The sequence below is a fragment of the Eucyclogobius newberryi genome, unplaced genomic scaffold (assembly GCF_026437365.1).
Source record: "Eucyclogobius newberryi isolate DKJ021-1_F unplaced genomic scaffold, fEucNew1.0.hap1 SCAF_20, whole genome shotgun sequence".
Classification (NCBI taxonomy): domain Eukaryota; kingdom Metazoa; phylum Chordata; class Actinopteri; order Gobiiformes; family Gobiidae; genus Eucyclogobius; species Eucyclogobius newberryi.
The window spans coordinates 16871652-16898890 of record NW_027315835.1 but is presented as its reverse complement, the minus strand read 5'-3'; the positions used below and the strand labels follow the sequence as shown (position 1 = coordinate 16898890).

General features: G+C 39.7%; 2 protein-coding genes across 2 annotated transcripts in view; both read right to left on the bottom strand.

Moving 5' to 3' along the window:
• Positions 1-13993, bottom strand: part of lrp2b (low density lipoprotein receptor-related protein 2b) — a 30309-nt gene extending 16316 nt beyond the window's left edge. Inside the window, exons 1-39 of the mRNA XM_072456895.1 lie at positions 13864-13993; positions 13617-13739; positions 12936-13052; positions 12737-12847; positions 11927-12043; positions 11731-11847; positions 11274-11417; positions 10670-10786; positions 10419-10547; positions 10147-10316; positions 9834-10057; positions 9554-9760; positions 9272-9474; positions 8991-9131; positions 8679-8888; positions 8412-8604; positions 8211-8336; positions 7994-8124; positions 7726-7871; positions 7377-7647; positions 6758-6997; positions 6560-6682; positions 6364-6480; positions 5898-6275; positions 5558-5806; positions 5134-5342; positions 4879-5063; positions 4579-4807; positions 4333-4510; positions 3766-3894; positions 3515-3681; positions 3286-3429; positions 3053-3162; positions 2800-2974; positions 2514-2727; positions 1915-2151; positions 1384-1575; positions 727-1199; positions 22-469 (exon numbers count right to left, since the gene is read on the bottom strand). Coding sequence (XP_072312996.1) covers positions 22-469; positions 727-1199; positions 1384-1575; positions 1915-2151; positions 2514-2727; positions 2800-2974; positions 3053-3162; positions 3286-3429; positions 3515-3681; positions 3766-3894; positions 4333-4510; positions 4579-4807; positions 4879-5063; positions 5134-5342; positions 5558-5806; positions 5898-6275; positions 6364-6480; positions 6560-6682; positions 6758-6997; positions 7377-7647; positions 7726-7871; positions 7994-8124; positions 8211-8336; positions 8412-8604; positions 8679-8888; positions 8991-9131; positions 9272-9474; positions 9554-9760; positions 9834-10057; positions 10147-10316; positions 10419-10547; positions 10670-10786; positions 11274-11417; positions 11731-11847; positions 11927-12043; positions 12737-12847; positions 12936-13052; positions 13617-13739; positions 13864-13993 — 7324 coding nt within the window. The remainder of the gene's footprint in view (positions 1-21; positions 470-726; positions 1200-1383; positions 1576-1914; positions 2152-2513; positions 2728-2799; positions 2975-3052; positions 3163-3285; positions 3430-3514; positions 3682-3765; positions 3895-4332; positions 4511-4578; positions 4808-4878; positions 5064-5133; positions 5343-5557; positions 5807-5897; positions 6276-6363; positions 6481-6559; positions 6683-6757; positions 6998-7376; positions 7648-7725; positions 7872-7993; positions 8125-8210; positions 8337-8411; positions 8605-8678; positions 8889-8990; positions 9132-9271; positions 9475-9553; positions 9761-9833; positions 10058-10146; positions 10317-10418; positions 10548-10669; positions 10787-11273; positions 11418-11730; positions 11848-11926; positions 12044-12736; positions 12848-12935; positions 13053-13616; positions 13740-13863) is intronic.
• Positions 13994-17670: 3677 nt separating this feature from the next.
• LOC140369530 (uncharacterized) lies at positions 17671-25165 on the bottom strand. The gene is made up of 10 exons (XM_072456893.1): positions 25034-25165; positions 22814-22939; positions 22106-22164; positions 21872-22011; positions 21657-21785; positions 21539-21581; positions 21423-21460; positions 21236-21323; positions 20882-21155; positions 17671-17872 (listed from the first exon to the last, which is right to left on the bottom strand). Exons 1-10 carry the CDS (start codon positions 25163-25165, stop codon positions 17735-17737), a joined length of 1167 nt encoding a protein of 388 aa, XP_072312994.1. The 3' UTR covers positions 17671-17734.
• Positions 25166-27239: the final 2074 nt, after the last annotated feature.

The window sequence follows — 27239 nt, the reverse complement described above, 5'->3', positions numbered from 1 at the left end:
AGTAAGACAAACGTCACTGACCTGATGCTAAAATCACAGGTGGACTGCTGATGGATGAGGTTGATATGTAGCCAACTCTGCTCCTTCCATAACCTGTGTACTGTGTGAAGAAAATCCTCTTTCCTTTGGCGTCAAAGTCTGTTCCCATGACATAGCTGCCCAACATCACAGTTGGGAAAGGTGTGCTGTGGTCCTGGGGGTCTAACCTGAGACTATTGACACTGACATCAGTCGTGAAGATTAAAAATTCATCCAGTCCATAGCCGCATGTGACTCCATTGCTAAGGAGTGATCCGTGAGCACAGCCACACTTGGGTTTTTCCTGATCGGGCAGAGCAAAGCAGAACTGTTGGCAGCGTCCGTTGTCTTCTAGACATGGGTTAAAGTTGACCTGGTGAGCTGCTATGGGCTGGACGTGCACGTCAAAGATAGCCACGTCCATGAGACCAGCGAGACTGTCTCTTAACACCTGACAAATGGGAATAAAAAATATCATGAGTTTGCCCTAAACAACAATAGTAAACAATTAAGGCGTATGATGAACTCCTTGCTGCTACTCAATAACTTAGTATCCAAACATATTCATTATTAAAGAAACAACCATGCTTGGGGCTTTATTACAACTTGATCATTGTTAGTTTTGATGCTATGCCAAGCTCTGTTAAGTGAGACCTCCTTACATACACGTTTTACACAATATGCACAATATTTCTAGTAAATTCTCACCTCTGGCTGGTCAGTATTGGTTGGATCCTTACTAGCTTGAAAGAGTTTCCCCAACTTTCTGTCCACCCACAGCATATTGTTTCCAAAAATGGACACTGCTGTCGGGGCAGGAAGGCGGCTGCCATATCTGATAATCTGCCTCTGCGTACCATCCGCAGCCATGCGACAAATCATATCAAGACCGTCATCCGTCCAATACAGGAAGTCGTTGGTGTAGTCCACGGTTAAGCCTCGAGGTGACGCTAAGCTTTCCGAGGCCAGCACTGTTCGGTTGGTTCCATCCAGAAAAGCGCGCTCTATTTTGGGGGTTTGTCCAGCATCTGTCCAGAAGAGGTAGCGAAGCTTAGGGCTCACTGCCAGGTCACTGGGCTGGTCCTGAGTCGACTTGAGGAGGACCATTCGATAGGTTTTGTTTATAGCCTGGACTTCGAGCAGCGTCTCACTTGTAAAGGCATTGGTGAAGTACAAGTTACCTATAGATACAGAGAAAGTGGTGCTTTGTAATAAATGTCTTTTAACTGGACAGACACACAGCATTAAGGATAAACCACACAACTCTGACTGGAGATATTGCAACATAACTGATGAGAAATCAAAACAATTTCCTACAGCATAGACCCAAATGTGAAGAATAACTATTATTTGTATAAATTCTACCTGCAATCCAGTCAACAGCGATGCCCTGGATACCCCTCCTTCCAATGCCAGAGGTAACTACACCACTGTACTGTGCACCATCTGTTTTGGCCCTGAAGATCCCTCGGTAGGAGCTTGAAGTGCTGTTATCGGTCCAATAAACAAAGCCAGACTGAAAATGGAGGTCCACCCTGTCCTTGATCGAGTAAGACGCTATAGAAAAAATAAGAAGAGTTCATAATATTCAGTAATCTCATAATACCTCATTCATCCAGAAGTGATTCATCGTAGAAAAGGTTTCAAGGGTAGTTATTCTGGACAATGTTTAACAAATCATGACGTTTTCAACTTCCATTCAAAAGTAATTTTCAATCTAAGGCGCTGGTCTGAGAAACTCGACTTTATACTGAGTTTACGAAGCCCTGTCCTCCCTGTGAGCTTGATTTCAACAACTTGGTTTGTAAAAGCTTGTCCAGATGACGACCTTTGAAATGTTTTCTGCGACTATTCAATAATAATAATATCAAACACAAACTGCAATAGGAAACTTACGTCCACCAATCGGGACCATTGCCTCAGAGTGGTCAGAACTATTGATGTGAAAGCCTCTGATATGTCTGGAGTTTGTAACAATGGCAAAAGATTCAAACTGTTCGCAGCGAGAGCCGTCCTGTGAGGGGATAAAGCCGGTGGTGCAGGCACATATTTTCTGATTGCCTGGTTTGGGTAAACAAAGTTGGGGACAACCACCATTGTTGGAACTGCAGGCGTTGCTGGTTCCGGCTGAATCTGAAAACAAAATATCATCACAATAACTCTACATTATCATATATTAAATGTGCACCATGTAACTTTTCTGATGGATGCCCGCCCCCTGATAGCTACACGTTGTTGCTGTGGCTGGAATGTTCCATAGTATGGCATTAAACATCTATTTTCATTAAGAGAAACAGGTGATATGCCCAGGCCATATTACAGTTCAAATATGTGCTTTTCAAGGTATGTTTAGCCATCGCATTCATTAGAAAAAGCAAGACAGATAAGTTTAATGGCATCTTCATGGAGACAAGCAGTCGACCCCCCCACCACTACTAAAAACATTACATAGTGCACTTTTAAGAGTATAAAAGTGATCTGAATCTACTACTAACTGTCTCTGGCATGGATTTTGAGAGCTCGCAGATCAGACATGCCACTTCTCATGACCACCATATTGGCTCCAGAGTCTTTGTCCACTCTCTCAATGACCTCCAGGTCCAGGTCGGTGTAGTACAGATAGTTTTGGTGAATGGTCAGTCCCCAGGGATTTGACAAACCGCTGACGACTGTGACACGAGTATTCCCCGCCATTGTGCCGGACTCAATCTAACAGACAGAAATTCAATTCACATGTGTTTAAATTCAATTACAGCTACATTACCCATTAGCTTCACATACCACCCCAGAGCCTGAAACCCCCCAGTAGAGTTTACTGGTTGAGATGTCAGCAGCAATAAATCCAATGTTAGCTAGATTTTCAGTGTAAAGGTTCCTGAGATTAGAACCGTCCATGTCAGCACTTCCCACTTTAGCCGGGACTCCATCTGAGCCCTTGTCGGACCAAAACAATTTCCTGTTGGAGAGAAGTAACACATAAAATGATCAGCAAAAAATCCTCTTACCCGGATGCGCTGCTTTGTAGATTGCTTACCCTCGAACTGGATCCACAACTATTCCGTTCGGTGATCCAACCCCTTCAGGCTTTCCAGTGGAAGTGATGAGTGTTTTTCTGTAGTGCTGGTCTCCATCCACACGAATCACCTACAATGTTTTACAGAGTTAGTCACCACGCTTTGCCGCGGACGCAAATAAGGCACTGCATCAATGTATAAATGGCATTAAAAGTGTTAAACATGCAACTTTTATCTAGCAGACCTGGTTTACCTCGATAGTCTTAGCAGTTGGATTCGTATAAAACATCATTCGGCCAATCCAGTCAAAAGCCAGTCCGGAAGGTGTACCCAGGATGGCAGCTGGTGCAAACTCAGACCTGTTGGTACCACTGGTCTTCACTCTCCATATAGAACCCTGAACGGACCACAATGAATTAAAACAAATGAAGAATTAAAAGAAGAAATACAAATTGCGTGGTTAAAAACGGTATGCTTCTCACAGTATTTTGCACCCAATAGACAAACTCTTCTTGGTCATCAAACTCTATGTCTCGTCCTTGGCTGACACCAGACACAGGAGTCATTGCATTGTTGGACGGATCAGCCGGGTCCAGGGGAATCCCAAAAATCACGGAATCTCTCACCACCATCAGGAAAGGAGTGTCATCTGATTAAATACAATCAGAAACAACAGCTTATTCTGCCTATTCTATCATGAAGGATACAGTGGATGTTTTAAAGACAAGTCTACCTTTCACACACGTGCGCTTGTCTGTATCCAGCTTCCATCCGGACTGGCAGTGGCAGGTGTAGTATCTGGGTCTCATTCCAGACAACAGACACAGCTGAGTGCACAAGTGTTCACTGCAGGGGTTTATCGCTGAACAAGAAAAGAGTATCTGTTAAAGCTGATACTGCTACAGTGTAAAATACACAGTGGTGGAAGAAGTACTCAATTGTGTTACTAAAAAAAGATCAGCATGTTTTTTGCTCTCGGAAGCGACTAGAATTGACTCGATTCTAGACATTTTTGTTTACCGGTACATGTTTTTAAGGCCCAGAACCCCTCAGTAAATTCTCCCCTAAGTTCTCAAATCATAAAGAAATGAACTTTCTACTTATAAGTCCAGTTAAAAAATATAGTTGAGTTTGAAGTATAGATACCTGTTCTCAAATGTAGTGAGGTAAAAGTAAAAACAATCCAATGAAAAATGTACGTGAGTAAAGTACAGATATCAACAAATTTTACTACTGTATAGTACTTTTGTACGTTGTCACTTTCCACCACTGAAAATACAAATTGTAAAATTCTACAGACCATGTGGTTGTTTGATGGGATGAGCCATAACCATTCCCATTGGCTGGTAGACATTATTTATGACAGTGGAGACATTTTCCCCATGGAACTTGTTGGTCCTCATGACTTTGTTGGTGTAGCGCTCGGACCAGTACACATAATCCTCAAAGATGGTCATTCCATGTGGGTGCTGCAAAACCTGGTCAAAAATGCAAAGCAAAGTTCAGAATTTGCACAAGAAAAAGGCTGTATCTTATTAAAACATACCAAATCACTGGCCATGACTTGTTGCCGATTGTTGCCGTCATAGTCGCAGTAGTCAATGTACTTGAGGTACGCATCTGCAAAGTACAGCCTACGTGTGGTGTAATCCAGAGCCAAGCCATTGGGCCAGTAAACTTTTGTGGTTAGAATCGCCTTCCTCGCTGATCCATCCATGAACGCTCGCTCAATACGAGGATTTTTGCCCCAGTCGGACCAAAACATAATGTTGGTGCTGCAAAGAATTTAAATATGATATAATGAATAGACCTGTTATAAAAAAATCTGAAATATTTTCTGTCTTACTGGTTTCGAGGGTCCAGAACAAGTCCCCTGGGGCTTGTGATATTTTGGGTTAAAAGGACTTTCCTGAAACGACCGTCCATTGTAGACACCTCAACATTCTCCATCACAGAGTCCGTCCAGTAAAGATTTCGACCCACCCAGTCCACAGCAACACTCTCTGGCACCATAAGACCAGTGGAGAACACCTACAGCACAATAAACTATACATCTACTCTGCACGCTCACAATAAAGTTGGACGAAGGCAAAACTGGTACCTGTTTTTTGTCAGTGCCATTTTGGAAGGCACTCCATATCTGTTTGGTTGAGGCGTCGGCGTAATACATGCGGGAGGTGACTCGGTCAAAATCCACCGTGACGATTCCTGAGCCACTTATCACAGGTCGCAGGAGAGGTGGGTTCATGTTGATGTAGTTTGCAACGATCTGGCTTCGCTTACTGACCAGAAGTACAGCGGCCATTTGATCTGAGACACATTGATAAAACCAGAATTGAAATAGTTGCTTTAGTTTTAGAACCTAGAATTAAGCCGTTTGTGGAATGTGAAGTAGGATTGAGCTTTATGAAGTCAATGATTACTAGTTTTAATTGCATATTTCATGATATATCTGCATGGACAGTAAAATAATGACCTAAAAGCCAAAAAAAAATCGCCTTGGACAGTTTTTGTTGTTGTCCTACCTGCAGCTTTGCACGTGCGCCCGTCAGGCTCCAGGAAGTAGCCGTCTGAGCAGTAGCATCTGAAGCTGCCTCGCTCGTTGTAACATTGCTGGCTACAAAACCCAGGGATGAGGCACTCGTCGATGTCGTCACAGGTCTTGGAGTCATTGAGGAGCTGGAAGCCTGATGGACAGGTGCACTGGGCCCCAAACGGACCCTGGATACAGCCATCACTGCAGCCGCCATTATTCAACTGACAGTCATTTTCATCTAAAAAGCAAAATAAACATGTTAACTTCTCAAAATGTTTGGGATGACATGGAAAATGGTCCAGCTACATCCTGTTGTGTTGAAAACTTACTACACAGAGGGGATTCATCCGCTCCATTGGGACAGTCCCTCTGGCCATCACACACTTTGTGGAGGTCAATGCACACCGTGTCAGTGGGGCACAGCCACTGGCCTGAGGGGCAGCTAAAGGGCGGCGTGGGGCAGTTCTCTTCATCGCTCATGTCTCGACAGTCGTTCTCTCCGTCGCACACCCAGCTGTTGGGGATGCAGATCTTGGTTTTGCACTGAAAGTGGTTGGATCCACAGGTGAGAGCGGGGCAGGAGTTGTGTTCATCAGAGCCATCTTCACAGTCAGCATGACCATCACACTCCCACTTCTCTGGGATACAGAAGCCATCAGTCTGACACTGGAACTCATCGTCATGGCAAAGGCCTGGAACTTGAGTGGCTGAGAAAACAGATTTGGAAATTGTTTTTAGAAGTAATTGTAACTAAATCACAAATAATAACACAGTTCAAATATATTTGCAACTTACGACAGTCTCGTTCATCAGAGTGGTCTCGACAATCAAACACTCCATCACATCGATAGCTGTTGCTGATGCACTGATCCCCACTGGCACAGGCAAATTCATAGGAAGCGCAAGAAAACTCTGAATTTGAAAAGGAGGTTGCAGATACAATTAATGTTTAAAAGCTGAAAATGTAACGTTGACCCAGCGAGACACTGACCACAGTCCTTTTCATCAGAGCCATCTAAACAGTCTTGATCTCCATCACACACCATGTAGTTGCTGATGCAGCGGTGGTCCGGGCACAAGAAATAGGACGGTGGGCAAGTCGTAATGGTTGAATCTTCATTTTAAAAACAGAAATGAACTTTAATAAGAGTTGTTCATGCACTTTACTGCATGGCTCCTCAATACTCACTGCAGTTGTGTTCATCCGAGCCATCTCCACAGTCATTGTCTCCATCGCACACCCATTTTTTGGAAATACATCTGAAGTTTTCACAGGTGAAGTAGTCTGCAGAGCAGGTGGTCGGGACACGAGTTGGACAGTTCATTTCGTCAGACGCATCTCCACAGTCATCCTGACCATCACAGCGCCAACTTTGTAAAATGCAGTGCTTGTTGTTGCAGGTGAACGCTCGCGGAGAGCAGGTCGCACCTGAAATGATAAGAAAAATGTGACAAACGCTTCACAATGGCTGAACTGAAATGTTGCAAATAAACAGGAACATTATTAAATTTGTGCAGGAATAACAATAATTAAGAAAAATAAATGCTGTTTTGTATCCAATTCTAGATTCTACACTTACAGCTTGCAAATGTCTTTCTTTGTATTGATGGATAATGATTTTTGATTCAATTAGATCTTTCCTTAATAAAAAGGTAAATAACTATTATTTAATGCACATAAACAATACTAACTTTTAATAACAAGTGCAATTCAAAACAAAAAAGCTACATTTCTTCCTCCAAAGTCTGAACTCTGCTCCATCTCATACTTTTACCCACAGGCTGTAGACATCTGTAGAGCGCTTTACCTGTATCTGTGCAGTTAGCCTCATCCGTCTGATCAATGCAGTCTAAGTATCCATCACAGCGATAGGAGTTGGGTCGGCAGCGCCCCTCGTCACATTCGAAAGAAAAGTCTCCGCAGTTATTGTCAGGAGGAGCCACTGAATCGTCTTTGACACAGTCTCTCTGATTGGCCTGGAGTTTCATGCCAAACGGGCAACCGCACACACGGCCGAATGATGGAGTCGGGAAACAGAAATGGCTGCAGCGTCCATTGGGGACCAAGTCGCACTGGCTGTTTAACGCTATTGACACAGAGAAGAGGCAGCTAGTATTTACTGCAAAAAACTTATTGTATTAAAAAATATTTCAAATGAGAAACTTACTGCTTATGTCAGACGTGTAGGCCTTTATGTTAATAATGTTGTTTATTCCTTGTCTCACCATGGTATTTCCACCTCCATCTCTTTTTCGCATCTCAAATATTCCCCTGGTTCTTGTGTCCGAAACATATAGGTAATCTACAATAAACAATAAATGTAAATCTTGCTTCATCACTTATGTAGACATTTATATTCTTGGCTGTTCAGTTAGTATTTGAAAGGTTTGTGACTAATATGTGTTATATTATTGGTACACCTACCTAAATATACTGTCAGAGAGTAAGGCTGTGTGATTTGCCCAAGATTGCTGAATGTCTGTCTGTCTGATCCGGCAATATTAACACTGCCAATCTGATCCAACAGGGAGTCCGTCCAATACAGACGATTTGAACTGCCACAAAGAGTTGATTCAAACTTACAACTAAATCCAGCAATGACAAATGAGTTGCAGTAGTAGTTCATCATCAGTGTACTTACACATAGTCAAGTGCAAGACCATAAGGGAGTCCAAGAGTGGTATTAACTAAAGGAGCTCCGTTGCTACCGTCAGTGTACGCTCTCATTATGACGGCGGGGCGGTAAATGTCAGACCAGAACAAGTATCTGTTGATGGGCGACGCAACAAAACACACTTTAGACACATCGCCCCTGTGATAGTATTTGAAAGAAAGGACTTACCCCGCAGCAGGATGCACTGCAATGCCTTTGGGGTTTTTCACTCCAGTCACAATATCCCGTCTGGATTTATCCGCAATCCTAAAAGCTGCCACTATTCTGTAGCTGCTGGAGGTCCAAAACAACACTTTTGATGTCCAGTCGTAGGCCATGGCATCAACTGATTGAACTCTGTAACCTGTCAAAATCTGCTGCTCTGAAAATAGAGACGAGACGACATTATGACATCGATAAGAAACAACCGCAGTGATAAAGATGAATAAAACTCACCTGATCCATTCATGTTAGATTTGTAGATGAGCCCTCTTGACCTGTCATTATAGAAAATAACTCCCTCTTTACTATCATATTCTACAGCAGAGCCAGTAAATGTGGTCCCAAGTCCTGTTAGAGGCAAGGTGATGTCCTCCTGCAGTGACAGGTTTAGTGGGATGCCCCGCACCGCCAACGAGGACGCTATCAACAAGTAGTCTTTCACCTCTGTTCAGACAGAAAAGATAAAAGATAAGAAGGGTAGAGGAAGGGCTTTGTTAGTAAGACAGTAAAAAAATAAATCTAGCGAGTCAAATTTAAGTAACTCACTAAAACATGTCCGGCGATCGACCTGCAAGTCGTAACCGTGGCGACACTTGCAGCGGAAACCAAGTCCATCATTGTCCGTGCGGTGGCTCAGAACACAAATATGTTGGCAGCCACCATTGTGTCTTCCACATGGGTTCATCACTGTAAAAACAAGTTTAGTTTGAGGTGATGTTCAATGATTCAGTGATTTTTTTTTTTGTGATTTTTTTTATATCACATAGTTTCAAAAGGACAAAGTTGCCTCTGACTGACTGTAATGTTCCCGATGCCTTCGTTCTTACCGAATGGTTGCAGAACTGAGTGTGAAACCACGACATGGCCTGGGCGATTTGCCGTGCGATAGATGAGTGCCGGGCCGCTCCCGTTGAATCGATTTGTTCTTATAACGCCCATTTTCGTCCAGTCGGTGAAAAAAACGTGGTTCTCGAACACTGCAACTCCAAAAGGATGTGGAGACTGCGTTATACCGTTGAGCACGATCTTCCTAAAGACGAGACACTGTATGTTACGCACAAGTACAGCCACAAAACGATGCCGTTAGTTGAGCCGGATTCAACACAAACCTGTCCAAGCCGTCGTAGGTGACTGTCTCCACGGTGTCAAAGTGACTGTCGGACCAGTAGACCCTTTTGGTGACGATATCCAAACTAATTCCAGTTGGTGTGCCCAGCCTAACTTTAATTAGCTCCATGCGGTTGCTGCCGTCCATAAAGGCCCGTTCAAGCTTCACCTGCTCACTGGACACTCCCATGTCTGTGAAGAACATGTAGCTATAGAACAGAAACAATGAGTAAAGAAAAGAAAGCAATAATACAAAATAATGAAGTGTGCAACAATACTCACCCCACAGTAGGGTCTAGAGCCAAGCCGTGGGGGGTCTGCAGGTTTTCAGCCACCAGTGTGACTCGATTGTCTCCATTGAACTCGCACACGTCGATGCGCTCCACCATCGCCTCCAAGATGTAGAGTTTGAAGTTGATCCAGTCCACAGCCAGGTTCTGCACGTTCTGCACTGACGCCGTGAGGACCTCTTTCACATCTTCTCCATTGTAGTTGGCAGAGTAGACCTGGCAGGGAAAAACACGTGTTAATGATCGATAACAGCAGATTGTGAGACGAGATTTGGCAGTATCAGTGTAAACTAATGCAGCCTGACCTTTTTAGTGTATGTGTCGCTCCAGAAGATTCTATCACTGCGCCAGTTGTAGGCCACACCCACAGCCAGGCCTTTACCCTGCGAGGGCACGAGGGTTCTGACAAAACGACCGTGGATGTCGGCCATCATCACGTCACCCCCATTTGTGAAGATCAGCTGTGGAAGTCCGGCTGAAAGTATAAAGACAAGTTTCACCTAGACTTTTCTAACCAGACTAAAAAACTTAAACTGTAATATTTAAGATGCTGGATGAAATAGTGCCTGACACATACTTGACACGTTTGCCTTGCAGGCGTGCCCTTGTTCCAGAAAGTAACCATCAGCACAGCTGCAGTGGTGGGTCCCAGGACGATCTTCACACAATTGGTCACAGATTCCCCAGATTTGACAGTCATCATAGTCTAGTGACAGTCAAGACAATGAAGTAAATAATAAAGATAAAGATATTTCATATACAGTCAAGGTCTAGTTTAGTCTCAAAAACATATGCATAGATTTTAGTCAAAAGAAAGGAGTCTCTTACCAACACAGGTGCGGCTGTCATTGGCTACAATAAAACCATCAGGGCAGAAACAGGCGCCACCCTGAGGCGATGGGTGGCAAATGTATTCACAACTCAAAGTGGAGCATCTTTCAAGACCTGTAATGATAGTAAACAAATATGATTCAATACAGAAATGTATTATTAAGCAATGCACTTGCAAAAGGTAATGATTTAACAGCACAAAGGGCATGTAAAAATCATAACACTAAAAGTTAATCTTGAACGAGAATTTGTGTAAAATGTGTAATTACCAGTTGCCTAACAGCTGACGCGTAAACTTAAGAGTCCATTAACTCACATTTACAGCGCCATAGAGAGATTTTGTGGTGTCAAACATGTGATAGCTCTTACTTAAACTTCCTGTGTTAGCTTCAAATATTTGGAACAGTTTTGCAACAGTATTTCACGTCATATAACCTAGTACAGTGGCTATAAAGTAGTCTACGTTTCATTACAAGCAATAGTGGGAAGAAGAGCATAAGGGTGAAAATGATAAAACATTGTTAGTTAAAATATGGAACCTTTGTTGTTAGAGCTAAGCCAAAGTTGAATTAGTTAATGATGGTCTGTAAATGTGACTTACCGCAGGTCTGAGCAGCCGTTGAGTTGCTCTCATCTGTTCCTCCAGGACAGTCTGGTTTGTCGTCGCACACTTTATCCACGGGGATACACACTGTAGACCCAGGGCATCCCCACTCTCCCGGGTAACAGTCCCTCGAGTTACTGTCTAAAATCCAGAGGTTGAAAATAGTAAATCTTTGGACAATGATTCTTACAAGACCAAAAAGGGAACTGAAATGTGAACTGCTAAACTATTTCAAGGAGATCAAGATGGAAAGAGCATATTTGTTTTTTTTGTTAAAGACATTTGCTCATTTATTTCAAATCTTGCTGTCTTATCAGTTAGTAACATCATGGGGTAGAATCAAGACCAGTTCTGAAAGACTGAACTGGGACTAAACCTGGTGTAAAAGTGCCATCAGAGGAAAGTAGAACCACTACCACTATCCGATTCACAAGAACTTTATAGCTTTACTCACCACATCCTTTCTCGTCGCTGTAGTCTCCACAGTCATTGAAATGGTCACAAACCCATCGCTGAGGGATGCACCTGCCACTGGTGCACGTGAACTGGTTTCCACTGCAGCTTTCATACACTAAAGCGCCAAAACATGTTAGAAAAGTACAGAACAAACGCTCTTTACTGTAACTTTAGAGGCTCGGTGTCCTACTAACCACAGCCTTGTTCGTCACTGAAGTCCCCGCAGTCGTCCCAGTGGTCGCACACAAAGGATTGTGGGATACAGTAACCATTTGCACACTGATACTGGTGGAAGGGACAGTGAGTGTTTGCTGAAATAAACAAAAATCATTCACTGTGTTGTGTTCGGAGTTAATGCTATGACTCACATAAGTTAAGACAGTTTGGCGTGGCAAATAATTGAATAAATCTGAATGTGTGGGCAGCTGCACATATAATTATAGTCATATTCATGTACAATTACTGTCGTGATTCATGTGCAATTACTGTGAAATTCATGTGCAATTCCTGTGCAATTACTGTCGTGATCACATGCAATGGTATTTATTTATTTATTTATTTTTATCTTTATTATTTTTCCCCTCCATCCCTTGTTGGGAAATGAGAGGTTTCGTCTATAGGAGTTTTTGTTTATAAAAGATCTTCTACTGAGAGTGTTTTTCAAACTTCCTATAAGTGATCTGTTCTTTTCCTCTGTATCTACCTCTGTATCTACCTGCGTTGCAACAATGAAATTTCCCCATGTGGGACAATAAAGGATTATTTTATCTTATCTTATCTTATAGGCCATTATTCAAGATTTTATTTTTTAGGTTTTATTTTGCGTCACTTATTTACTATATTTAAAACATAAGCAACAACCTTAGTCACTTATGACAATATAATAACACAATTGTATGTATCCTAAAATGAACATCATAAGACCATATTTGTTCTGTAGGCTTTTTAAGCTTTGAAACATTTCCCCGTTGCAGTAAAAGTGTTTCTTTATTCCTTTAACTCACTGCAGTTGTTTTCGTCGGAGCCGTCCCTGCAGTCCTGGAGCCCGTTGCAGTGTTGAGAGTTGTTGTAACAGGCTCCGTTTGCACAGGTTTTCTGAGTGCACTGTGGGTAATCTGGAAAAGAAACAAAGACAAAATAAATAAGTATCAATCCAAATCGTATCATTGGGCGTGTATGTTTTAGGGAGTATGTGCTATTTACTGCAGTTGTTCTCGTCTGAGTTGTCCACGCAGTCCTTGACGTGATCGCATCTGTATTTGGAGGGGACGCACTGACCCTCCTGACACGTGAACTGCTCTGAGCTGCAGGTCCGTCCACCTGGAGGAGTCAGGGAAGTGTGTTTTTAGATGCAGACCACAGCAGCTTGCTCAAAGAATAAATTATCAATAAGAAACAAAAAAAAAAAATGTACAGAGCGAAATCTGATCAACCACACAACTTAGACCTCTGCCAAAGGACTTCAAAATGTATACATTCTTTAGTTGAGGGTAAATTATTTTTCCGTTATGCATAAAATATGTTGGAATATATACAATGGAGCTGGAAAAATGTATGTATTTTTTCTTTATAATCTCATAATATTCAGACAATTAAGATGTAAAGTAGTTGATATTATGGAGACAAATGTCGGCCACAGACTGGGGCTTCATGAAAAATCTGCTCAAATAAAACAAAAAACATCTTAAACATCATAACCTCAGTGAAAATTGTCCAAAGATTTAGTGTGTGACCTCTGAAACAAAGGTCAAACCCGGCTGTCCCAGAGTCATCTATCCTCTGCTAAATGTCCCCATCAGAATTTGGACTCTGCGTCACAGTTGATCACCTTCTTCTTTCGATATATCCTCCCGACTCTACTGTTGAAATGTGAATTATGCATACCACATGTTCTCTGCTCATCAGAGCCATCGACGCAGTCTGGCTCCCCATCGCAGACGAATCCCATTGAGATGCACTCTCCGCTGGTCACGCATTTGAACTCCTGAGAGGTGCACGCTGGTGGAGCTAAACAACAACATTTCACACGGTTGAGGTATGTGTGTTTTTCTTTATTATGTAATGATCCCACTCCTGTAATTACTCTTCCCCACACACAATGTTGAAGGCACTGAAAGTTTGTCCTACTCACGGCAGTTCAGCTCATCTGAATCATCGGTACAGTCTTTTGTCCCATCACATCGCCACTCACTGTTGATGCATTGTCCATTGTTGCATTGAAACTGTCCGTTGTCACAAGCTCCTGGAGAAAAACGTGTCATCTTTTACACCAAAATAAAACAAGATGCGTGACCATTTAAAAAATACATATAACACACATATACCGGTAACTGGATATACAAATCAAACAAAAGTATAGAATGTGTAACAAATAATCCAAACTAACATGTTGAAAGTGTATGGACTTCAAAAAGGTTCACAGACTTCCAAGAGATCAAGTGTTACAAACTGTAATTAAACATGCACCAAAATATGCATAAATGAAGCAAGACAACTGCCATGTTTTTGAATTAAAAACCATGTGATGACAAATGGTCCAAAGTTAAGTTTAGCATCTATAGTACACCAGTCATTTTGTGAACATAAATTAACAGATCAAAGACTAGTTATCTGGGATCAGAATGTATCATGTGTCACCTTTTCTTTGAACTAGTTAAAAACTTACTTTTTATTGTACATTATCACTTGAGCTGTGGTGGAGGGTCAAATAAATAGCTGTAATGTATCATAATAGACCCTAACACCGTAAGTGCTTCTCAATTCACTATGCTATTCTCTGGTTTATTTAATGTATTGTGCATTTATAAAAAAGTTTGTCCTGGTTTATTCCTGCTTTAGGGTCATTGTGACTAAGTGACTTCCTGTTTATGATGCTATGGGCTCCCTTCTGAACCGCGCAGCATGTGACCAAACCTGTAAATTTGCTCTCAGATTGGACCCGGTCATGTGAACTTAGAGTCAGTAAAATCTCTTTCCTGTCTCACCCAAGTTAGGTGAGTGAACAAGCCTTTTGTAGATCAGAGCTGCATAGTGATATAAATATATATACTTTTAACAAGTACTACAATTACATTTATGATTTATGTTTTCAAATCAAATTCAATCCACAGAGCACATTTTTCACACATTACACTTTTTTGAGCAAACAATGAGACGCCGCTGTCAAAAAATCATTGATTTATCGCAGCTAATTGATGATTGAAATAATTGTCAACACATTTTTGTCATCGAATAATCGTTAACTTGTCTATGAATAGATTTCAAAACATGGCATGAGCTGAGAATATAAGGTTTAGGACTGATATTGAAATGAAAGTGTATTCGACGAAAACACACTTTTAACCAGCTTAACTTTTAGCTTCATCTGGGTCAAATTTGGTTAAAAACATAAATACAAATCATCACGTGACTAATAGATTAACTGAAAGGATTAACAATAGACTAACCAATTAGCAAAATGATCGTTAGCTGCATCTCCAATACGTTTGAACACATTTGTAGCGGTCTAACCCCAACTCTCCCCTCATTTTGAAAAGTTTTGAACCAACTGCGATTCATTGTAAAGCCCTAGATATTGTACTTACTATATAAGATAAGATAAGATATTCCTTTATTGTCCCACATGGGGAAATTTCATTGGTGCAACGCAGGTAGATACAGAGGTAGATACAGAAGAACAGATCACTTATAGGAAGTCTGAAAAACACTTTCAGTTTACCAGTAAACAATAAAAAATATAGCAAACAATGTTGTCAAAACAACTTAAAAGACATTTGCAATTTAAAAAAAGTTGAACTGTACAATGTTGAGTGTAAAATGGGTGTAATACCTTGAGTCAAGTGACTTTCCTGGAGCATTAGTAGCAGAGACAGAAGATATAGACCCTTTAGCCCCATGTTGTGCTCATGAGACCCCGTCCAAGGCCTTTACGCTTCTCAGGCTGCTCCGCTCAGGCACTCTCAGTGAGCCAGAAGATGTAGAAATGCCTAAACTCCTCGACCAGTAACATCACATGCAATAATATAGCTTTTATGACATGCCTCTTTTACATAAACTTTAACTAAGATTAACTTTTATAAGCTCCCACGTTGTCCACATCAGCAAGAAAAAAGTGACCAATGTCTGGAAGTCACTGCAGACTTGATTAATAGTTGATGTAAACATTGATATTATGTTGCCTTTAGTAAATCATTTGGTGTTGTATACTATAATTTAGAAGAGAGTTATTATCAAGTAAGTGTCCCTGTTTATTCACAATTAGTTCTCAACTTTTGTAGATAATTCTTGGTAATCTGAATATTGTGTGTATTGATACTCGCTCAAGTTCAATCAGATGAATCTTGCTGTTAGTAACATCAATAGTTGCATTTAGTTATTTTGTTAATTTCTCCGTCACTAGAAATCAAACAAGAAATATTATTCAGCTAATTATTTTATTTGTATTATAAGGTTTTTTTTTGTCGATTACAGCTCTGCTTAATTGTGCATAATATTAATGATAAAGTAACATATTTAATCAGTTGAAGAGCTTAAAAATATATATTTATTGTGTTCTTTGACACTCGACATTGCAATTTTGAGGACATAGCTAAAGTGATAATACTAATCTTAATTGTTATGTTGTTGTTTTTTTCTCCAGCAAGTTGCCTTCAGCTATCACACTTAATAGATTTTAGTATTTGAAGTGTTTTAAACCAAAAATTGAATGATTGGCTCCTGGATTTGAATCAATATTAAAGAAAACAGTGGCACAGTAATAGTGATTACAATTTTAAATACACAAAGTTTTAAGTTTTATATACCTTTTCCCTTTTAATGATAGAGCACACTTTGTACACAAATCACAATATAAAACAGTGTCCAGATGACTACAACTGAATCTTTTTTCTACAATAAATAATCATAATAACAATAGTCAGATGTGCAGATATCCTGAACTTTAGCGCCCTCTTGTGGTTTTCTGTAGATTGCTTGTTGAATTGTGGGGGGTTTCTGGAAGATCATACTCCACCTTGTCAATGCTGTCAGATCTCAGAAGCTAAGCAGGGTTGGGCCGGGAAAACCAGAGTGCAGAGGGCCAGCAATGGCTCCAGTGTAAAAGGTCATTGTGTCCTTTGGCAAGACACTTCACCTACCTTGCCCAGTATGAATGTTGTGAGTGAGTGATTGGTGGTGGCTGGAGGTGCTGATGCTGCAGATCGGCAATATTGACTGAATCAATTTTAAAACAATTACAATTGTAAAGCAACTTTGAGTCTGGAAAAGCCTCATATAAAACTAATACTTTATCATTATTATCATAATAGTACTTCTCTTTATACTGTGAAAAACACAAAACAAATGTATCCAATTATGTTTATTAAAAGACCATTACAATAGAAAAAAGCACATAAAAAGAAAATAATGTTTCTTATAGCCAAAGAGAAAGTTACTTTGAAAAAGTAATTACTTACACATGACTAATTTATTATGTGTTAAAAATGTACAATATTACACACTTACATACTGCCTTTATAAAGTAATGTTGTTGAATTCCTTGGGGAGTACTTGTTGTAATATGTGCTTTTATGTTTTATTAAAGACATTTAAATAGTGGTAAACGACATATGAGTTGTTTAAACTGGCTCAAACATAGAGATGGGAAACATCTCTGACAGCTGAGTAAAGTCTGTGGGTTTTCGCTGATCACACATCAACATGTTCCTTGATTAAGCTGTGTCCAGACTCGTGCATACAGAGGAGGCGATGCTCTATCAAACATTGTCGTTGGTGTAACTAACTGAATATCTAGTTAATTACTGTAATTTGATTAGAGGTATTTCACAAACACAAAATCTTCAAGTTCCAGAAAAATGTAATTTGACTTTGTAATATTCCGATAACTAAGTCACACCCAACCCTGCTTATAACATGTTGTATCACACACCTAAACACACAGATAAAATACAACTTGTGATTAATGCAATGCTATAGAATAGAAGCCATGTCATTTAGAAGTGCTTTCAGTTGTCGTTCCTAAAGTACGGATTGCTGTGTCCCTGATTAGATGCGTAGGGGTTGACTTGAGGTCGTCCCATGCCGTACGGGTTGTTCTGCGGATTCGGGCGGCTGTAGGGGTCATCGTGTTCATCAAACCGACGCTGCAAAAAGAGCAGACCACAAAAGATCATTAAGAATGGAAAGAGTAGTTTTGCGGACTGTACTTATGTTATGTTAGTTAACTTAAATAACTTGTCAATAGTGGTGGGTATTGCGATACAATTTGTGTCCTCTCCTGATACTGGGTCTATAATACGATACGTGTCCTAATACAGGGTCTATAATACTATACGTGTCCTGATACTGGGTCTATAATACTATACGTGTCCTAATACAGGGTCTATAATACTATACGTGTCCTGATACTGGGTCTATAATACTATACGTGTCCTGATACAGGGTCTATAATACTATACGTGTCCTGATACTGGGTCTATAATACTATACGTGTCCTGATACTGGGTCTATAATACTATACGTGTCCTGATACTGGGTCTATAATACTATACGTGTCCTAATACAGGGTCTATAATACTATACGTGTCCTGATACTGGGTCTATAATACTATACGTGTCCTAATACAGGGTCTATAATACTATACGTGTCCTGATACTGGGTCTATAATACTATACGTGTCCTGATACTGGGTCTATAATACTATACGTGTCCTAATACAGGGTCTATAATACTATACGTGTCCTGATACTGGGTCTATAATACTATACGTGTCCTAATACAGGGTCTATAATACTATACGTGTCCTGATACTGGGTCTATAATACTATACGTGTCCTGATACTGGGTCTATAATACTATACGTGTCCTAATACAGGGTCTATAATACTATACGTGTCCTGATACAGGGTCTATAATACTATACGTGTCCTGATACTGGGTCTATAATACTATATGTGTCCTAATACAGGGTCTATAATACTATACGTGTCCTGATACTGGGTCTATAATACTATACGTGTCCTAATACAGGGTCTATAATACTATACGTGTCCTGATACTGGGTCTATAATACTATACGTGTCCTAATACAGGGTCTATAATACTATACGTGTCCTGATACTGGGTCTATAATACTATACGTGTCCTGATACTGGGTCTATAATACTATACGTGTCCTGATACTGGGTCTATAATACTATACGTGTCCTGATACTGGGTCTATAATACTATACGTGTCCTGATACTGGGTCTATAATACTATACGTGTCCTGATACTGGGTCTATAATACTATACGTGTCTTGATACAGGGTCTATAATACTATACGTGTCCTAATACAGGGTCTATAATACTATACGTGTCCTGATACAGGGTCTATAATACTATACGTGTCCTGATACTGGGTCTATAATACGATACGTGTCCTAATACTGGGTCTATAATACTATACGTGTCTTGATACAGGGTCTATAATACTATACGTGTCCTAATACAGGGTCTATAATACTATACGTGTCCTGATACAGGGTCTATAATACTATACGTGTCCTAATACAGGGTCTATAATACTATACGTGTCCTAATACAGGGTCTATAATACTATACGTGTCCTGATACAGGGTCTATAATACTATACGTGTCCTGATACTGGGTCTATAATACTATACGTGTCTTGATACAGGGTCTATAATACTATACGTGTCCTAATACAGGGTCTATAATACTATACGTGTCCTGATACTGGGTCTATAATACTATACGTGTCCTGATACTGGGTCTATAATACTATACGTGTCCTGATACTGGGTCTATAATACTATACGTGTCCTGATACTGGGTCTATAATACTATACGTGTCCTGATACTGGGTCTATAATACTATACGTGTCCTGATACTGGGTCTATAATACTATACGTGTCCTAATACAGGGTCTATAATACTATACGTGTCCTGATACAGGGTCTATAATACTATACGTGTCCTGATACAGGGTCTATAATACTATACGTGTCCTGATACTGGGTCTATAATACGATACGTGTCCTGATACAGGGTCTATAATACGATACGTGTCCTGATACTGGGTCTATAATACTATACATGTCCTGATACAGGGTCTATAATACTATACGTGTCCTAATACAGGGTCTATAATACTATACATGTCCTGATACAGGGTCTATAATACTATACGTGTCCTAATACAGGGTCTATAATACGATACGTGTCCTGATACAGGGTCTATAATACGATACGTGTCCTGATACAGGGTCTATAATACAACACGTGTCTTGATACTCAGAACTTGATACGATACGTGTCCTGATACAGGGTCTATAATACGATACGTGTCCTGATACAGGGTCTATAATACTATACGTGTCTTGATACTCAGAACTTGATACGATACGTGTCCTGATACAGGGTCTATAATACTATACGTGTCTTGATACTCAGAACTTGATACGATACGTGTCCTGATACAGGGTCTATAATACTACACGTGTCTTGATACTCAGAACTTGATACGATACGTGTCCTGATACAGGGTCTATAATACTATACGTGTCTTGATACTCAGAACTTGATACGATACGTGTCCTGATACTGGGTCTATAATACGATACGTGTCCTAATACAGGGTCTATAATACTATACGTGTCCTGGTACAGGGTCTATAATACTATACGTGTCTTGATACAGGGTCTATAATACTATACGTGTCCTGATACGGGGTCTATAATACTATACGTGTCTTGATACTCAGAACTTGATACGTTATGTGTCCTGATACTGGGTCTATAATACGATACGTGTCCTAATACAGGGTCTATAATACTATACGTGTCCTGATACTGGGTCTATAATACTATACGTGTCCTAATACAGGGTCTATAATACTATACGTGTCCTGATACAGGGTCTATAATACTATACGTGTCTTGATACAGGGTCTATAATACTATACGTGTCCTGATACTGGGTCTATAATACTACACGTGTCTTGATACTCAGAACTTGATACGTTATGTGTCCTGATATATGGGTAATCTTTAAAACCACTGAAAAAGCCTAATAAATGGATGTTTTGATTATGTAAAATGACAAAATGCCTTGTAGTTGTAACGTGAGCTTGAGTTGGGTTACATACAGAGTTTCGTCCAGCAGGAATAAGGTTTTGCCGACTGTTGCTTGGCGCCATCTCGAGGTTACTGCGGTCCCAGCCTTCGTTAGCTGTTGCTCGCGGAATCCTTGGCATAACGTTGCCCCCAAATCCGGGCCTTCCTCCGGCTGGACTGGCTTGGACCGGAGTGGGTCGCGGCACTGCGGAACCATTGCTAACATGAGGGTTCCTTACAGGGGCAGGGTTCAGATTGGGCTTTGCATAATCAGTTGCTTTCCCCTTCTTTAATTTCTTCTTGGTCCTTTGAAAATAAAAGGATCCACAACATTCATATTCACATTTGAACAAAAATAAAACAGTATTCCTTTGAGTTTTACTTACTTTAGAGCCATGACTGTACTAACGATTATTGTGATAAGCAGAAGAGCACTGAGCAAGGAGCCAACTATCACTAGAATCAGTTGCCAATCTAAAAATAAATGCACAGAGACATAATGATGCATTGTTGACTTTATATATCGGCTACATTGTCTAAAATGTATCCTCACAAAATCCCAAAATGACTTACTGTCTTTACAGTTGAGACCCGAGTAGCCAAAACCACATCTAAAAGAGATATTTATTTGGTCAATATTACACAGTAGCATTGGTTGTCATCTTTCAGTAAAATTGTACTTTACTTACTGTTTACAAATTTGACCAACTGCTTCGTAACTATTTGGACAAGCTAAAAAGAACAAAATGTACTTAATGTTATGGAGGTTTCAGGACCAGTGCGTTGATAACTGGGACAAGGACTCACCGACACAGAGGCGATCACTTAAGACTGTTGGGACGTAACTGTCTGTGCAGTCGCAAGTGAATGATCCTTCAGCTCCCGAACATTTAGTAGTAGTTTCATCACAAGGATTACTGGCACATAAGTCTGTTGCTTTAGGACAGATACATCACACACAATACATTAATGAATATATAACAATAAAGAAACTTGTAACTAAGGTATTCTTTAATAATTACCCTGAAATGAGGGATATGCGTCAGAGGCAGTTTTTTTAACCTCTTCAGCTTTTACCGTAGAATCTTTGTCAAATTTTATTTCCACAGTAGCGAGAATTCCTGCAGTTCTCATGATCTTTGCTGGCGTTGCTGTGTTTTTGCTGCACAGAAAAAAGCAGTTACAATCAAGATTATACAGTATTTAATAATCAGCTGAGTAAAACTGAAATATATGTATTAAAAACAATACCCAACCTGAGTTTAGTCACGGTAGATCCACGATATTCCTTATTAGTTTCATAAGCTTTATCCAGCTAGAGTTGACAAGAAATGGTTTAACATCGGCTTTTCAATCACCAGTCAAGAGAATGGCTAGATCATTGTTGTTGCCAAGAATACATTTGAATTATATAATACCATTTAAAGACCTAAACATAGACATGGTTAACTAGGTTTGTCTAGCTGCCTTTATATAACATTTTACATTTCAGTTGCTATTTGTTTGTTATGTAGAAAAGACAGTATTGTTTCTTCATTTATAGTAAAATCATTCAACTTGGTTTGTAGGTCAAGGATTAGTGAATCTTTAGCTTCATATTACTCATGACTAAACCACATCACTTTCCTCTTTGGCTTTGCTCGATTTCATTGAGAAAAACAAACAAACGACAAACCGTGACATAAAAATGTAATGCTAGCCACCAAAAAACAATGTAATAATGTTTTGCACAGAATAAGCACAACACACTTATTGATTAGTGCAGTGTAGAGGCTTTACATGTTTACCTTTTTTTGAATAGGATCTGCAACATCTTTGAATTCTTTTGATGCTGGCTTGCTCATAGCTTCAGTATAAGTTCCTGTGATGGCTACTTCACCAGGAAAAACCTTGGCTAAAAAGTGAAAAATGTTAGGATTGCATTTGATAGTTTTTGACAATGTGGGTTAACATGAAATACTTACCAAGAAGACATTGGCTTTGTGTCTCATCATAGTAGTCTCCAGCCAGACACAAGCACACATACGTTTGACCTGCTCTTTCCTGACACGTGCTTCCACTGCCACACGGGCCATTTGACGCACAAACAGCTGTAAGGAGCAGAATGAGCTCAGTAAGACAACTTAAAAGTAAGAAAACATTTGCATGAACGCCTAAAAATCTAAAATTGAGAATTATTTAGAATTTATAGTGGGATATTAACTGAACAAATTGCTTAAGGTTAATGTATATTGTGCACTGTCCCTGTCTTATTAAATAAAACAAGTAACTACGCAAACTGAACCAGGATCAAGTCAAGGTCAAGTCATTTTCAGCTTCCATACTTTTTGTTCAGTCTGTTGTATATTTTGAAGAGAGATGCTTTGAACCAGGTTGTAGCTCAAGTGCTAAATTCCACTTGTAGTCCCGTGGCAGGCTGATAACGAGACATTAAAACGTTCATACAATTGATCACAACCAACAAACCCTTCACTGTTTGATTCTGTTCTTGTCGCGGTTTAGTTCTGGTCAAGTCCAGGTTAGTCATAATGTGTGTAATTATCTCTTATCGCGAGTCAAGAGTGACAAATATCAGACAGAAGTTTTTTTCAGCAGGATTTCTCAAACATTTTCGGATGAAGGACACGTTTGTATTATAAATAAACAAATCAATCAATTCATTCCGGTTCATAGATTCTAAAATAAATCAATGCTGAATCCACCCGAACACATCTTCAAAAATTGTGATTGAGATACAGTTGTGTAGCCAGTTTAATTACATACAAATACAGTGGTTATATGGTTTAGACTAGTGACGACCTGTAGTAATTATAGTTTTATTTAGATGTAAGATCCAACCCCAAATCAGAAAAAAAAGTCTGAAATGTGTTTTTCTCCAATATCGATCCCACATTTGTCCTTTTTATCATTTCTAATATAAACAAGCCTCTATTGGATTTTCTGTCATTCTCTTTACATAACTGACCTGAGCGCTAATGTCAGTAGTAAACTGTGGAGAAACTGGATTTTTCAGACACAATCGAAGTGACATCATGACATCGTCCTTACCTCTAAAGTCCTGAAAATTGTGTATTCCTAAAGCTCAATTTAAAGCTTTCAAGTTTTATTGCCTACTAATTTTACATTTCATCAGCATTATAAAAACTACAGTGGTTCAATGTAAATAACGGCATTTTCTTTGTCCAAAAGTAGGCTTGTCTGTAGGGCTGTAGGCATTTATTTGTCCTTTTACTTAGATTACGGTAGAAGGATTTACATGGGGCAGCAGCAGAAAGGAGAAGATATGGAGTAAGTTAGCTAAAAAATTTGGTATTTTTTGTTACTTATATACATAAAAGGGCCGATTAAACTAATGATTCTCGAGTTTACTCTGTCATTATACATATAAATACATTGTTTCCTCATCTTTTTCAAATTATTTTTAACTTTTTGCATGAACTCCCTTGCAGTTGTAGTCTTTAGTCGACTACAGCTCTACTGGTCAGCAGTTGTAGTCTAAAAATCAACTTCTACTGGACGTCCCCAGAGCCAGACTTAAACACGGGGGGATCGAGTCTTCTCTGTCACTGTACAAACTGCCCCCCGACATGCATCACCGATTTTAACCTTTTTAAATCCAGGCTAAAAACGTATTTACTCAGACTGACTTTTAACACTCGTAAGTAATGACACTTTATTTTGTACAGTTTGTTTTTTTTATTTAGTTTTATATTGCCTTGATTTTATTGTGAAGCACTTTGGTCACTTTGAGTGTTATAAAGGGCTCTTGATTGATTGATTGATTTTTAGATCCATAGAGATGCGCAATCGTTTTGAGAGATTTTGCTCGGACCCCTTTTTAGTCGACTAATCGATAGGCAGAACATGTTTTTAGTCGACCAAGAATTTCTTACGGCGACTACAGCCCTACTGGTCAGAATTATTTGAAAGATTATGAGCCTTTGGAAAACGTTGAGCTCTTGTCAAAGTAAACAATAAAACAATCAAACAATCGATGGAGCAGTATTTGCAAATGGAACAGTGTCATAAATACCTGGTGATTCTGTGGTCCCGGGGGCCTCGGTGGTTGGCACGGTGGTGTTGGTGGTTGGCACGGTGGTGTTGTTGTCTGGTGTGGTGGTGTTGTTGTCTGGTGTGGTGGTGTTGTTGTCTGGTGTGGTGGTGTTGGTGTCTGGTGTTGTGGCGTTGATGGTTGGTGTGGTGGCGTTGATGGTTGGTGTGGTGCCGTTGGTGACTGTCGGAGCCTGGGTGGTGTTGGTGCCTGCCCTTTCGATGATTTCTTGCGTGACGGTGATGGTTGTAAAAACTAGACGCATAATTGCAACAATAAAGTTTTATGTTTAACGTTTTTATGCTAGGAATACATTGTATGATGTGATGTGGATTTCTTTGAACATTAGGTTGCATACAATAAACAAAGGTAGACTGATGGATTCAAACAGATACAAATGAAGGTAGTCAAAGTAATGATGATGTTGAGCAGCATTAGCCGTCAGCACAGCTTTAAGTTACTCATATCTTAAAGTTAGTAGGAAAAAAAACAAGGAAAATCAACAGACCAGGGCCATATAATGATACTAAAATGTGTTTATTAACCAGCTGTTCAAATATTTACCTGTCTGAGGAGGAAAAAAAAACAGAAAACTGGCTAAAATACGAAAAACGGCTATTCGTATTTTAAAACTGAAAATATTAAAATAAACTAGGCAAAATCTGATTGTTGAGATATTTTAGGTTTACAATTACCAGTAACTGCACAACTGGCACAGACAACCCACTTTTTTCTATCTTTCAGTTTACAGTAAATAGAAATCCTGATCTGTGTTGATAAAAATAATCTTCAAATTGACATTAATATAAACTTTAAAGGTCTACTTACCCCCAACCACAAGAAGCAGGTAGATTAGTATTTTCAGTGCCATTAAGACGGATATTTGAATCCTCAAGAACAAGTGACAAGTGATTCCTCTCTACCTTGAATTGATGATTGAGGCGTTGTTCAGCATTTGGTGGTTTTAATCATTAGCCACTCTTTTCAAGGCGGCACCTGGAGTTTGAGGTTCAGAGGTCACAAGGGCGTGGCTCAATATTTTCTTGTAATGTATGTTACCATGACGTTTTTTTTCCCCATATCGTGTCATTATGATTTCATTTTAGTTCATTGGATTGAATTGTGATTGGGAGACACATCCTAACCGAATTCAATGTACTGTTATATTTCAGGGCTGGTACACAATAAAACAAAGTGTACCAATATAAGGTACTAAAGCAATGATCCGCGGCCAAAGTATCAGTTTATGGCTCTACTCCTCCCAGACAGTTAAACCCTGAGGCGGATGAGACAAACACACTTCCTCATTGGACTGCACAGCTTTTCGACCACAACAGGACCAAAACGATTTCAATGGAAAAGTGTCACAGCGGGTTAACGGCTCAAACATCATCTTAAAAAGCATTCAAATCAATCCTAAAAAGAACTAAAGTTTACGAGAATCCGTAAGTTACATCAGGAATCATAAAAAAATAAAAATGATATCTCTAAATTGACTTTGATCCCATTCAAATATAAAAAGAAAAGTCTAGCATGAGATAAAGCTTGGAATGACGACAAAGCTATTTTTACACGGGGTTTAAAACCTGTAGCACAGACATAACTGACATAAAAAAAAAACTAAATCATGAATCACTCGCTTGTGATTTTAGAGCAAAAACACATTACAGGAACATTCAAGCGGCTGGAGCGATGAATCTGAATAGTTGTGACTAGTATTTTGATCATCACAAATATGTTACAATAAGCTTCCATCTAGGGCCAGGACTCCCCTCAAAAAGAGATTCAGATGTCAGTGGATCTTTCCTGGTTAACTTTACTGACCCTACATTGTGCCTGAAGGGCCTATGAAGGTTGGACTACTCATTTTACACAGTTGAGATTATATTATTACAGGGTTTCCCAAACTTTTCAGGCCGGCACCCCAAAAATAGTCATGCAACAGGCTCGGGACCCCACTGCAGAATGAAATTGTTAATGTTGTTTATTTGAAGGGGTTGTTGTGTTATTGGACCTAATTTCATTAAATCAAAAAAACTTCTTGTCGTCGAAACGTCTTGTTTTTTCAAAAAACATAGTCCAGGTGAAAACTGAATCTTTTTCTACAATGAATTCTCCTGGACGACACAAATCAAATAATTTATATCAAATAATTGATTTTGTCTTGATTTTTTTAGGTTTGTAATTTTTCTTCCTGATTGGAAATCCCACTGCTTCCTCACAACCATGTTTCAATGCACTGGGCCAGAACTCCTCTAATGTAGGCCTACACACAGAAATGATCATTTGACAAATTAAAATACATGAGAACACCTTTCTTTTCTTGAATTGATGTATAA

What these genes read in the sequence shown, in the direction of transcription:
- LOC140369530 (XM_072456893.1), bottom strand. Translation starts at nt 25,165, where the DNA reads ATGCGTCTAGTTTTTACAACCATCACCGTCACGCAAGAAATCATCGAA. An exon ending in AAGTGATCGCCTCTGTGTCG is followed by an intron (nt 21,582 to 21,656) that starts GTGAGTCCTTGT and finishes TGTTCTTTTTAG; the next exon opens with CTTGTCCAAATAGTTACGAA. An exon ending in TTCCTGCTGGACGAAACTCT is followed by an intron (nt 17,873 to 20,881) that starts GTATGTAACCCA and finishes CTCTTTTTGCAG; the next exon opens with CGTCGGTTTGATGAACACGA.